The following is a 14095-nucleotide window of genomic DNA, read 5'->3' as shown; positions in this document are numbered from 1 at the left end:
GCCTCCTGCTTGCCCCCTACTGGGAATTGAGCCTGAAACTTGGGCTTATGCCCTGACAGGGAATAGAACTGTGACTTCCTGGTGCATAGGCTGACACTCAACTACTGAACCACACTACCTAGGTGGGGTTTTCATTTTTTATTAACATATTTTTCTAATTGTTTCTGGGCACTTGATGTTTCCTGTTAGAGATAAGGCTAGATGAATACAATACCCACATCTGAATCATTTCAATATAATCTCTTAGCATTATTTTGAGCTAATTTTTTATTGCGTTTAAGTACAACTAGATATTATATATTAACCATTATTTCTTAATTGAAACAAAGATCCTATTTTAAAATCTCTTTTTCAAATCAATCATACAATTAACAGTTAGAAGAGCATTTACAGATTAGGTTTAGATGCTTTGAATTAAGCCCACAGACCCAAATCAGGAAGGCCAATGACAGTCACACTGAGGGAAAGCACTGAATCATCTTAAAAAGAATATATAAAAATCAGTAGTATAAATTATCATAAAACTAGAAAAGCCCTCTAAACCTTGAAACTTTTAAATTTAAAATAATTTCAATTAAAAAACAACTTTCTCTCTCAGGTGTGAAATCATGTATACCAGAGTACATATTTTACCTTGGAAAATGATGTTTAATACATTCATTATTTAATATGGATAAGCCCCAAAGATAGTAAGTTAAGCCTCCCTGTAACAAAGGCAACAATGTGACTTAACTAATTCTAAATGTATGCTTAGGAAAACATCGCATCCTCCTAAATATAAGTAACCAGTCATTTGTGATGATGCCTTAAAATGGCATTTTGCCCTATTACTCAGCTAAGGAAACCAAAGAGAAAGGTATTATCATCATAATCTGTTGATTGCATTTTCAGTTTATAGCTAGTCTGGATTCATGTGTTTCCATTCCTCTGCAGAGCAGTAGGCTCATAAAATTCTGGTAAATTTGCAACTTGTTTACTGTTTCTTCCAAATAGATGACTCTCATTTCTCTCAGATATTACCCTGAAAAGGCTCTGGGCCGGCTGCCTGCTTGACTACTGAGAAGCACCCTCCGGGGAGGCTGTTTCTGTCTTTGTACTTCTCCACAATTTCCATTTAATCTCTTCTGTGAGAGACGGTTAAAAGTACAAAAAGCGGATAAAAAAAAAATTCTATTAAAGCATCCTAGAAATGGCTTCATTGAGAAGCTATGAGACTTAAATGAGGAATTCTGAGCCGAATGGAGAATCCGCCCTTCTCTACAAGGAACTGGGGAATCCTACTTTCGCCACAACACTAAAACCAATTTGGGTGTAATTATTTTCACTTCCCTTTTAACATAAAACTCCCATCTCTGTTCTGCTCAATATGGCCCCCAGGCAATGAAGGATGCTGGTTTGTGGGGGCAAAAACAACACAGGAGCCCCGGGTACCATTGACAGCAGGGAACTAACTAATCGACTTCTTAGATACAGAAGCTATATATCCAGTGCTAAATACAAAACTAACCAAGGAAAGTTCAGCTATGGGTTATTGGAAAGATCAATCAGCTGCCTCATGCCCACCCCTCAACAAGGGACGGACCCTGCCACCTGATCAGAAATTGAACCCATGGCCCCTTGGTGCACAAGACGAGGCTCCAACCACTGAGCCACAGGGGCCAGGGCAAAGCTCTATTTTTAAAAATTTGAGCCCATTTGGCCGCCAGGATCCCTTCTAGTAGGTATCTTTATTGTCAGGGCCCACAGGCAACAAAGGCAGGGTTTTTATGAGGAAAGGAAGGGAAGCAATTACATGAACAGGAGTTTCTGTAGGTGCAGGTTAGCTAACACAGTGATGCTAAGGTACGTGTTTAATTTTTAGCCTGGTTTTATTGTCATCTTTGCAAACAATTGTTTGGATGCAATGCTGTTTTGGGCCCAGTCCAAAGGCCATTTTAACAAATTCCAAAGGTTTGAGGAGTAAGATCTGCGAGGCCCGTTGCCCTGGGGATGGCAGCTCAAACTCCATTTTAAAGTGCCTCTGTTGCTATTATTTTAAACACTTTTAAAACAATAAACAACTTACTACCTACTGTTTGATTGATCCAACGGACGGATTCCTATTGATAGTTATCAACGGTTTTACTGACGTTTGATTTTTCTTTCTTACCTTTTCTTTTTTTTCTTTTTTTCTTACCTTTTCAATAGGCCTTCTTAGCCATGGAACCAAAAGTGAGATTTAAAAAAGCAATGGAACAAAAAAAAACCAAATTTCCAAAATGGTTCTCACTATGTCATCTCTGAGCGCCTCACATCAGGGCCCACAGGCCTGAGCGCAGCTTTCTGGCCCAAAAGGCTCCAGGCAGCGAGCTCATCCCTGTTCACGCCGCGCCCTCCATCCGCAAAGCCCGCCCCGCGCCTCCCGGCTCCCGCTCCCCTCGTGGGTGGGCGTGTCCCACTGCAGTGCGCATGTGCGAGCGTCCCGTTTTCCCCGCCTCCTCCTGCCAGAGATCCGGCCTATCCGGTTCCGCCTTGAAGGCGGGGCTAGCGCCAGCCTAGCCAATGGCGCGCGGGGTGAGGGGTGAAGGGTGGGAGGTGCCCGCCAGCCGGCGGCGCCGGCTTGTTCCTCCGAGTGCGGGCGCCGGGTGGACATGGAGGAAGGCTTGGCAGACGAGTTGGACGAAGAGGAGCAGCTGGTGAGAAAGCAACGCAAAGAGAAGAAGGAGTTGCAAGGTGAGGGGGGTCGTGGCTTCGAATCCGCCTCATCCCAGGCTTCGCCAGAGTGGCCGGTGGGCGACTCCCTTTCGCCTCGCCTGCCCCGGAGTCTTTGAATCCTCTCATCCCCAGGGACCCTCCGCGCCGCCTGGGAGAACGAGCCCCGCCTCCCTCCCGGTCTCCCTGCCCCGTCACCTGCCCTTGGCCCTCGTGGGTGCGTTTGGAAATATCTCACCTCAATTTGGGGGATCCCAAGGGGTGCTGGAAAAGATAGAGACACTTCCGTCATTTTTCTTTTGTCGCCCGCCACAGCCAACTCACAGGGTCGTCGTCAATGAGACTGTCTGGAGGGCGGGGGCAACTCAGCTTCTTCCTCTGGCTCCTCTCGGTCCTTGGGTGCGTTTGGAAATATCTCACCTCAATTTGGGGGATCCGAAGGGGTGCTGGAAAAGATGGAGACACTTCCGTCATTTTTATTTTTCTTTTGTCGCCCGCCACGGCCAACTCACAGGGTCGTCAATGAGACGTTCTGGAGGGCGGGGGCAACTCAGCTGCTTCCTCGGGCTGCTCTCGGTCCTGGTCGGGTTGCTCTGCACTCACTCTTGTTTCCATAGTTACTTTTTCTCTACCCTCTCCCTTCACCATCCCCGTATTTCTCATTAACTCTAACCCCTCGATTTTGGACTTAAAAGTTTTTGTTTTTGTTTTTTTTGGGGGGTGGGGGTGGATTTCCAGCCAAAATTCAAGGTATGAAGAATGCCGTTCCCAAGAATGACAAGAAGAGGAGGAAGCAGCTCACGGAAGACGTTGCTAAGCTGGAGGCAGACATGGAGCAGCGGCACAGAGAGGAGCTGGAGCAGCTGAAGCGGGCTTCCCAGGAGGGTCAGGTGGGTCTCTCCCCGCCCACGGTGCTGGACAGCAGGTGTCCATCCACATCAACCGCATAAAATCGTACGTGTGGAGGGAGATGGAATCGCCCAGTCATGCTCAGGCGTTGCCTTCATTCTTTCTGTGGTCGAGTGTGTGTTTTTGTAAGGGAGGTCAGCAAAAGAAGGGACACTTTTAACTCGTCCTTGCCCAGAAGACGGGCAGATTGGTAACGTCTGGAGGAAGCTTTCACCCAATGAAAGTTGGAAGGCAGATGTGTGGTCCCCAAACTGCCATTAAGTATGGTTGTAACGTGGGCACAGTTACTTAAACTTTTCCTGCGCACGCCCTGACTGATGTGGCTCAGTGGATAGAGCGTCGGCCTGCGGACTGAAAGGTCCCAGGTTCGATTCCGGTCAAGGGCATGTACCTTGGGGGCCGGCACATCCCCAGTGTGGGGTGTGCAGGAGGCAGCTGATGGATGTTTCTCTCTCATCGATGTTTCTAGCTCTCTATCCCTCTCCCTTCCTCTCTGTAAAAAATCGATAAAATATATATTTAAAAAAAACAAACAAAACAAAAAACCTTTTCCTGGGCATAAATTTCTCCAGATATCCTCATACTCTGCTGTTTGAGTAAAGGTACTGTATGCATCAAGAGGGACAGTGAGTGTGAAATCACTTTTAAGGCGTAAAAGTGCTTTCGGGACAGGTAATGAAGGAAAATGTACTGGCTTCTTGGGTAAATTGGGGCATGCTGTCATCATTTTATTATTTTAGCTAATAGGTGCTGTGTGCCACGCACTGTGTTGGCCGTATTGCATGCAACATCTCGTGATGGTTCTCAGAGTAACACACGGAGGTATTACTTATGACATAAGCGCAGGTAACCCCATTTTCAAGTGGGAAACAGACTCCCTGAGATTAAGAACGTTGTCCTGAATTCATAGCATCTGCTAAGTGCCAAAGCCAGATGTGAACGTGGAGTTCTGTTACAATTTTGTATCATGGGGTGGTTTATTGCTTGGGTTTTGGATATCAAAGGTCAGACCCCATAGCCTCACTCCATTTCGGTAGCCAGGAAGTTCTTTATGTCTATGCAGAATTCTGCCATAATTACATTTTATTCTGTTTGGTTCATTTTTGGTCTGCTGTTGACAGGGCTAAACAGCTTGTATGTACTGACTTACAGCGGTTGTTGTGTTAAACATAGTCTCATTGTCCTTAACTTTATTCGCCAGTCATCAAGATCCGGGCCTTCTGTGCCCTTAGATACGTTATTGGCAGGTCACAAGTTTGGTGCTCTGGGTGTTTATAATTGTGTTGTCACAATCATGGTGTTCCTATTTGTCTCCCCATCTTTTTAGTGAGATAGTTTTGTTTATTCTCTCAGGGCTTTTCGTTTTGAAATTTCTTTCCTGGGTTTCTAGGAACAAAAATCTTTGATTCTTAAGCTACATATTACCCAACTGTTCAAATACAAACTGCCATTTTATTTTGGACTACTAACTTTTTCATTAAGTTAAGCTTGTTTCCTTTCTGCAAGCTGCCTGAATTATGTCATTACTTTCTCTCTTTTTTTTTTTTTTTTTCCCAGATGCTTCTCTGTATCTTGCCTATTGTCAGTATGGCAATTTATACATTTTAACAGATTCCTCTGAAAAATATAAGAATACTAATTTCACTAAAGGTGATAACCACTCTTTGAAATCTTAATCTGATTTTAATATTTTGGTCATTTGGACTATAGCCTTGGCGAGTTATTAGAGGCACTGAATGTTGTGTGTGTATGTGTCATACTAAAAACTACCTTCACTTATTTGCAGTAATAAAATACTAGCTACTAATCCTGATAGTTAAAAGGCTAACATCTTTTTTCTCCAGCAAGTACATGATCCCCATTTAATGTTTAAAATTCATTGTAATGTCTTGATGATATTTATAAGTTAAATTCTACCTACAGTAGATGGGAAAGGATAGTAAAAACTCAACTTGTTCCCAGGGTCAAGAAGCAATGCTCATTAGGTTCTGGTTAATTATGTTAATGCCACATTTGCGGTTAAGAAGGTAGTAAAGAACTGAGCCAGCACGGGACCTTGTCTATCCTATGAGTACTAACATTTAGAGAAGGAAAGAGTAGAGTGCTGAATGTGTTGGCCTTTAAAAGCATTATTTAGATTAATGGGTGGGCATGCTAAGAAGGAAGAAAAGCATACACGGATGAGCATTGTCTTGGAAGGCTCTAAAGAAACTTTTTGTGGATCTTGCAAATTTTCTCTTATAAAGAGAGAAAGGAGACAGAACTATGCTATCTAATACTGACCTACTGCTGTTACTCAAATTTGAATTATGGGATTACACATATTTGTGATTTTCAATAATTGCTCTAATACTTTGAATACTAATTTAAAAATATTTTTTATTAACTAGTTAATGCTTTCTCTGTTTCTTTTCTTTTTTTTTTTTAGAGAGATTTTGATGCTGTTAACATTTCAAACTTGGTTCTTGAGAATCAGCCGCCTCGGATATCAAGAGCACAAAAGAGACGGGTATGGAAATCTTTTCACCAAGTATTTAAGTCAGTGCTGTGTGCTCAGTACTGTCTTACGTGTTATATAAGAAGAGAGTAGGAAAAAAATGATGGAGTTCTTTGTCAAAGGACCTGAACTAACATTCATGAAATTTAACACACTTAACCTACTGAGTTTCAACTTAGCCTAACCTACCCTAGATGTTCTCAGAACACTTACATTCATGTACAGTTGGACAAAATCATCTAACAATGACTGCATTGTAGTGTATGGTTGTTTATCCTCATGGTCACTTGCCGCTGTCCACCATCATGAAAAAGTATCCTACCACATATTGCTAGCCTGAGAAAAGATCAAATTCAAAATTTGAAGTAAGGTTTCCACTGAATGTGCATGCTTTTATACTATCATAAAGTCAAAAAACTTTAAGACGAACCTTTGTTAAGTCAGGACTGTTTGTAACTATCTTTTTTTCTCCAACCTCAGCTCTTGACATTTTTCTCTGGTATTCTAGCCATATGTGCTCTGTTCATCTGTGTGACATATATTGCTTCTGGTTTTTCATCCTTCCTAGTCCAACTGTCAAGAATGTTTTCTCTTTTTTTCCAACCTTCTCATTCTACCTCCTATCTATCCTTCATATCACAAATCTCTCATTGACTCCCCCTTCTTTGCATACGCTTTATAGGAAGATTTCTTATGACATTTGAATAAGGAAAGCAAGTTACAGGATGTAATGTATACCATTTTTATTTTTAAAAAGTTTTGTTTTTTTACACATTTTCTATGAGTACATCTATATTTATTAAAATGCAAAGGAGGCCCTGGCCGGGTAGCTCAGTTGGTTGGAGCATTCTCCCGATACGCCAAGGTTTAAGGTTCGATCCCCAGTTAGGGCACTACAGGAAACAACCAAGAATGTATAAGTAAGCAGAACAACAAGTCGATGTTTCTCTCTCTGTCTCTCGCCCTCTCCCCCTTTCCTCTCTCTCTAAAATCAACCAATAATTAATAAATAAATAAATGTATAGGAAAAAAAATCTGGAAGGCTATACAACAGACCGCTAGAGCAGGCACTGGTATTGGCAGTGGTCCTTAAGGGGAACTTTAGTCTTACCTGTAATATTTTAATTTTTTACCTAGAAGAATATTTTTATCTGTTACGTGAATAAAATGTTTGTGTCTGTTTCACGCACACATTTTCTTCAAAGCTAGATACATACAAGTAGAATTTCTGTTCCCTTCTAAAGGCTTTAGCATGTTAATGTACCACTGGTGTAGTGGTAAGTTACAAAGCTTGGTATGAGCCTGGGCTTAAATTTGATAACGTGTGCGTTAAGAACTAGGATGAGCCAGTCTTAGGACATTGAAATCAGTAAGTAAAGTTTTTAGAAACTTGGCATGTAGGCATATAGTTTTTAAAAGTTTTTACATTTTTCAAGGAAAAACTTGAGGGCTTTTGTCCCAGTACAGAACTAGGTGCTGGGTATACACAGGTGAGAAAGGTAGTTTGTCCTAAAAAAGGAGTTCTCAGTATAGAAGATTCTACAAGTGATGATATCAGCAATAGGATAGTGCTTGTGGGAGAAGGAAGAAAGATGGAAAAGTGTTTTAAGAATCTTATCTTTCTATCTCCTTAATAAATGTAAATTAGTTCTCATTTGTATGAGTTAACTTTCCTACGTTGTCCTCTTCTTAGGATAAAAAAGCTGCATTGGAAAAGGAGCAGAAAGAAAGGATAGCTGAAGCTGAAATTGAGAACTTACATGGAGCTAGACATGTAGAAAGTGAAAAACTTGCTCAAATATTGGCAGCTAGACAGTTGGAAATTAAACAGATTCCCTCGGATGGCCACTGTATGTATAGAGCCATTGAAGATCAGCTGAAAGAGCGGGAATGCCCTCTGACTGTAGCTGCCTTAAGAAGCCAAACTGCTAACTATATGCAAAGCCACATGGAAGACTTTCTGCCATTTTTAACAAACCCTAATACAGGAGATATGTATACTCCAGGTAATTTATTTCTCTTTACTATGTCTTGGTGTTGCAGTTGAGGTGGTTATTGTTAAATCAAATGCCTCCTGAGACAGAATAAGAAAAACTGGTATAATCCTTATGGGGGGAAAAGATCTCAAAATTTAGGTAGAATTATTTTCTATAATTTTAATAGATAGTAATACAAGTTGCTGTACTAGGTAGTTAATTTTTTAAGTATTCTGCAGTTAAAATATATTATTTTATATACAGTGCTGATGCAAATAAGGTAAGTGTTTCCAAAATAATAAGTGGAGGCCCTAGTGGATGCTATCTCTGAGAAAGGAGTTTCAACACATTTGTGCTTTTACTCTGATTCTCTTCGCACATTTCTTAAGATCTTATGGTGGAGCTGATTTTATAGAGGCTACATTTTTATTCTTTTGGCATATTCTTTCAGGTGCAGTTTTAGGCTTTAACATACATGTCAAGGTAGTGAATAAGTTGACGATTTGGGGGAGTCATTGCTTGGGATAAGGAGAGGGAAGTAGGCTTGTTATGTAGTTAAGGCCCTTCCTTGGGTCTCAGACTGAGGGAGGGAAGCAGAAATGCTTTGCTCTTGGATGAAAGGTGGTGGAAAATTGTAGTGAATTAAGTTTGGATCTATGAGTGGACTAAATTCTGGAGAGTACAGGTAGAGAAGGAGGAAGTTCAAATCTTGAGTAGTTTTATTAGGAATTGTAGAAACTATAAAGAGGGATTTTATAACAAGAATTATGACAATTATTAAGTGCTATATTCTGTTTATTCTCTACAGAAGAGTTTGGAAAGTACTGTGATGATATTATAAACACAGCTGCATGGGGAGGCCAGCTGGAGGTAAGTTTAAATTGTTCATAGTGGTTGTGGATTGGTAAATTATTTCTAAATCCCAGACATTTTTCAGATGATCTCAGTTTTTCTTTGAAGATTCCTTTTCTTTACTTATTTGCTGTCTCTCTACTGACAAAGCATTGACTTGTAGGAAGGTAACATTTCTAGGCTTGTAAGTATGTACCTTCAGGAAGGGAATTACAGTTTCATTTTAAATAGCCCAGCGTTTGAGCTGTGGTTGGTAAGGCTAGTATTGTGTCTGCCTTAGTGATTCCATTTGTGATGCTGCTACTGACAAAGTATTTGATTTTTTTTTTTTTTTTTACTTAGGAAAATTAAGAGTTTACTCAGGTACAGTAATAATTACCCTAGTGGCTCAACTGATGAAAGTCAGTATTAGAAAAGTAACATATCAATTACATCAGAAATAGAAAACAGTATTTTTATTGAAATTACAGGTCAAGCCCTACCACACAAATCTATTACAAATGTGTCCTGAATTCCTAATTGATAATGACCGACTGGCTTGTAAGTGTAAGAAAATATACCTTTAGACACTTGTAGGAATTTAAATGGGATCATTTTTTTTTAGTTCCAATTATTTATCTTACTTTGTTAACTTTGTTTTATTAAAATAAAATAAAACACCTAAGTGGTCCAAGATGATGAGACGGCCTGCATTATTAGAAAGTCAGGAGATGAGAGGGAAAGCTTTGGGTCCTGGCTTCTCCTTCCTCTTCTCAGTTTTGTGACTTCGCAGGAGTTAGTCAACCTGCTGTGCTCGAGTTTCCTAATTATTGCATGGGGATAATAAAAACCCTGTGCATACTGGGTAGGTCATTTGTGGACACTAAATAAGGCAGGGAGTATATGCATAGGAGTTTGTAAGCTAAAATGCCAGGTGGATGAGTCTAGCAGTCTTATTAATATTGTGTAGTGACTAGGCATCTTGAATAGTTTGTGGTGGCTCTTAGTGTTTCATTTTAAGAGCTATGTTGTCTAGCCCTAGCTGGTTTTGCTCAGTGGATAGAGCGTCAGCCTGTGGACTGAAGGGTCCCAGGTTCAATTCCGGTCAAGGGCACATGCCCAGGTTGCAGGCTCGATCCCCAGTGTGGGGCGTGCAGGAGGCAGCCGATCAATGATTCTCTCTCATCATTGATGTTTCTGTCTCTCCCTCTCCCTTCCTCTCTGAAATCAATTTTTATATATATAAAGATATTTTTAAAGAGCTATGTTGTCTCAAGGTATTCCTTGAATGCTTCTGCAAAATCTTATTCTGAGTAGTGCTATATTTGTACTTCTTCTAGTCACCAGGGGGAACTTCCCATTAATATGTGTGCCTTTCCTGGGTCTCTAAAACTCAGGAAGTTTCCACAGTAGCTTTGTCACTATGTAAGAAGTATTAAAAATGCTTGAACTTTCTTATAAAAATCCCAAGTTAATATGAGAATTAAAGACCTAAGTGACTCTTTATAAATTCAGAAGAACCTTTTAAAAATCCTTTGAAGGACATTTCTCATAAATTGTTCATTTCTGAATCCATTTGAAATAAGATTTGCTGGGTTTTTTTCTTTTTTAAAAAAATGTTTTTTTATTGATTTCAGAGAGGAAGGGAGAGGGAAAGATAGAAACATCAATGATGAGAGCGAATCATTGATCAACTGCCTCCTGTTCGGCCTCTACTGGGGATCGAGCCCGTAACCAACCAGGAATCAAACTATGACCTCCTGGTTCATAGGTTTATGCTCACCTGAGCAACACTGACTGGGCAAGATTTGCTATTTTTTTCAATGGGGTAAATTTAAATTATGGTTGAAAAAAATTTCTGAAGACTGGGAAGAGATGTTAAGGTTTTTTAAAATGTTATTTTAGGTGTGAGAAAAAAGTGCCTTGGAGGAACATTTTATGATAGAGTATGAAAACATAGAACCTTTTTCAGATTCCTGAAGTAATTTCTTACTTTTGTTTAAAACTTTCTAAAAGGACCACATTTTAGACAGATTAATGGGGCCAATACATAGATCAAGGCCCTACATTAAAGATTTTCAAATTTGTTTATGAACTTCCTCAGTTTGCAAGTCATTTTATTTCCTTGTTCATGACTTCAGGCAGGCCTCTTAACCATTCTCTGCATCAAATTCTAGGTCTTTAAAATAAGTATAATAAAAAAATAAGTATAACAGTATTGTTCCATAAGGTTATGTGAAGATTGATTGTATTACTAACTCTTATTCATCCACTTTAAATTCTAATTTTATATTCTGTGGTATAAAATTACTTAAACTTGTGTATTAATTAGATGGAAATTCCATGAAACAGTAGTGCAGTTCAGATACATATCTCATTCTATTTGCACCTTGAAAATTACAGAGCAGAGGCTGTCAACCCTAGTTGTACATTACAATCATCTGAAAAGCTTTACGAAAAATAAACCTCCTATTCTGCGCTGTTCCCTCTTTTGCCCCCTTTCCCTCCAAAATTGTAATTGATTTGGCCTGGTGCTCTAACAATGATTTTTTTAAAAACTTTTTATTATGGAAATTTTCAAAAGTAAAGAGTCTATATAATGAGCCCAATCTACCCATTCCTTCACTTTATTTACTCTGACATTGATCTTTCTAAGAAGCTATCATGTAACCAGGGCTTGAAGCTTTCGAATTCGATTTAATAAATATTATATTTGTTTGTTAATTTAACAAATATGTATTAAGTGCCTACTGTGTGCCAGGTTCTTAGTGTATAGTGATAAACAGAGAGAATCCCTGCTCTGAATGATTGCCCTGTTCATGAATACCTCAGTAGTTTATGATTTCAATAAGATTTATACTTTTATTTATTTTTATACTAATACATTTTCTTTCCTATAGCTAAGAGCCCTGTCTCATATTTTACAAACACCAATAGAGATAATACAGGCAGATTCTCCTCCTATTGTAGTTGGCGAAGAATATCCAAACAAACCACTAATACTTGTGTAAGTATCTAGAAATGTCTACTGTTTTATTTTTCATAATTAAGACAAAAAGGATTATTGAAATATTTTAGGTTGTTGTTGATTAATTAAAAAAACACCTATGCTCAGCAGAATTAATAAGCTTATTTATGTTAAAGGCAGTTGTAGAATTAAAAAGCATTGCCAAAATGTGAGATTTAGATAATTATTTAAATCTATAGTGATTTATTTTTGCATGTGAGTTAATAATAAAATCATTTCTAAAGGTTAGAAAGTTTTAGGATTAGTTTGAATATTGTTCTGAGTTGACATTAATAATGCTAAAAGTTTTAACAAGTGAAAAAACAAATATATTCACGTTGCCTGATTGTTTATTCTTTAGATATCTTTTTCTTCATATTGTAAAAGTATTTTTACATGACTGAGAAGTCTCCTGAAACACAGCATGGAGAGTTTGCTGTCGGCTTTAGTGTTTATTAGATAAACCTACTAAGGTGGTCATTAATAGTTTGGATTTAGGTAAAAATTTTAAGCTTATTGAGTACTCAGAATTTCAATCTTTTTTCCCCCCTCTAATGATTGTGTTTTATTGGACTTAAACTCAGCAGACGTGGTTAAAGATCTTATGCTTTTCACATGCTGTTGAACTTTTTAAATAATATGCTTATGCAGTTTATTGAATGATACATCTGTAGAGTGATTCAGTCAGAGGGCGTGGTGTTATATGCATAATAAACATTTATATACAAAGAATTACCTTCATCAAAACCAGTAATTTCTTTTTCTTTTTCTTTCAGATATATGAGACACGCATATGGCTTAGGAGAACATTACAATTCTGTCACGTGGTTGGTGAACAAAGTTACTGAAAACTGCAGCTAGTTTACAGAGTGTTGCACAATTATGTTTTTGTACAGTGTGCCGATACGAGTATTTATACCAAGTGCTGGATTGTTTTAAACGTTACTAAAAGAACAACTACTTTAAATCAGTTTTATGGCATAGCTGCTAATAGGTTTTTAAAAAAAATGTCAGAGATAAACTTTAACCAGTATCCCCTTACTGGTATTTTAAACACTTGTACGTCCATTGTGGAGAGCATCATTCATAGGCCGAGATGCAACCCTATTTGCTTATATTTTTTATTAATATGGGATCCTGAACATTCTGTTGAAATAAATCTTAATGTTTTATTAAAAGCTTTCAGTAACCATTTCAGTGTAATTTTTCTTGAAGATTGCAATACTGTGGGGATGGTGATAGCAAATTTAATTTATCCTTATAAAGAAACTTGATTGCAGTAACCTTGGTATTAGTGAAATTAATGCTGTGAAGCTTTTTTATTACCCCATCAAAGTGCAGCCAAGAAGCTTGTTTTAATGATTAAGAATTTTAAAATGTTTTTTCTCAGATGGGAATCAGTTGTTAAAACTTTAAGAAATGAGACAGATTCAAAATATATAGGTGTTCCCTATCAGATTTAAACCTGTAAAGAATTATAGATTAGCCTTTTATTTTTGTGTCATTTTAAAGGTCCCAACATACTAATGTCTGATTAATTTGTTACTACTTGCTGTTTCTTAAACTTCTTATTTTCATAACTACAAATGTTTGTACTCTTTGTGGTGTTTTCTCCTTCACTGCTCAGCTGCTTTGCTTTCCTTGCACTTTTTTCCACTGAGAAACGATTTGTGACCTCTCTTACCCATGAACTTCTACAAGTTGAAGCAGCACTGTCAAAAGTGTCCAAGGCCAAATATACTTCAAATCCTTCCTCTTTCCCAATTTCTCTTACAAAACCTTTCTTTTTGCTTCATTCTCTAGGATTAAAAGAAAGCCTTTTTTACTGTTATTTTGTTCGCCTTTTAATGTCCCCTTTCTGTACCCTGAAGTATTTGAGAATGTTTGTATCACGTGTATGGATCAAGCTGAAAGCCACTCTTTAGGAGCCAGACTGTGTAGTAAAAATCAGTATATAATACCTTTTGGTGTGAATGATTTATCTAGCTCAGATTTCAAGTTACACATAACAGTATTCCTTCTAAGAAGATAGTACTCATATATACAAATGTGTCTGGTAATTTGATAAGAAAGTATTATGAAAATTACACTTTTTTTTTATTAGATCTGTCTTTCCCCAATTAGAAAAAGCTAGTAACATGTAGCATGAAGTTTATAATATTTGAATTTTTGCTTTATGAATGC

At 38.3% G+C, this 14095-nt stretch overlaps 1 protein-coding gene across 1 annotated transcript; it reads left to right on the top strand.

Annotated features, from left to right (window-relative positions):
• Nucleotides 1-2526: 2526 nt before the first annotated feature.
• Nucleotides 2527-13103, top strand: OTUD6B (OTU domain containing 6B). Its single transcript, XM_014539969.1, is given in 8 exon segments — nt 2527-2599; nt 2602-2712; nt 3430-3581; nt 6029-6109; nt 7791-8103; nt 8882-8943; nt 11805-11911; nt 12688-13103. Coding segments are annotated over 8 exon segments (969 nt in total). The 5' UTR covers nt 2527-2541; the 3' UTR covers nt 12773-13103.
• The last annotated feature ends 992 nt before the right edge of the window (nt 13104-14095 follow it).

This window comes from Myotis brandtii, unplaced genomic scaffold, assembly GCF_000412655.1.
Source record: "Myotis brandtii unplaced genomic scaffold, ASM41265v1 scaffold232, whole genome shotgun sequence".
NCBI classification, from domain to species: Eukaryota; Metazoa; Chordata; class Mammalia; order Chiroptera; family Vespertilionidae; genus Myotis; species Myotis brandtii.
Note: the sequence above shows the minus strand (reverse complement) of the source record. Positions and strands in the feature narration are given on the sequence as shown.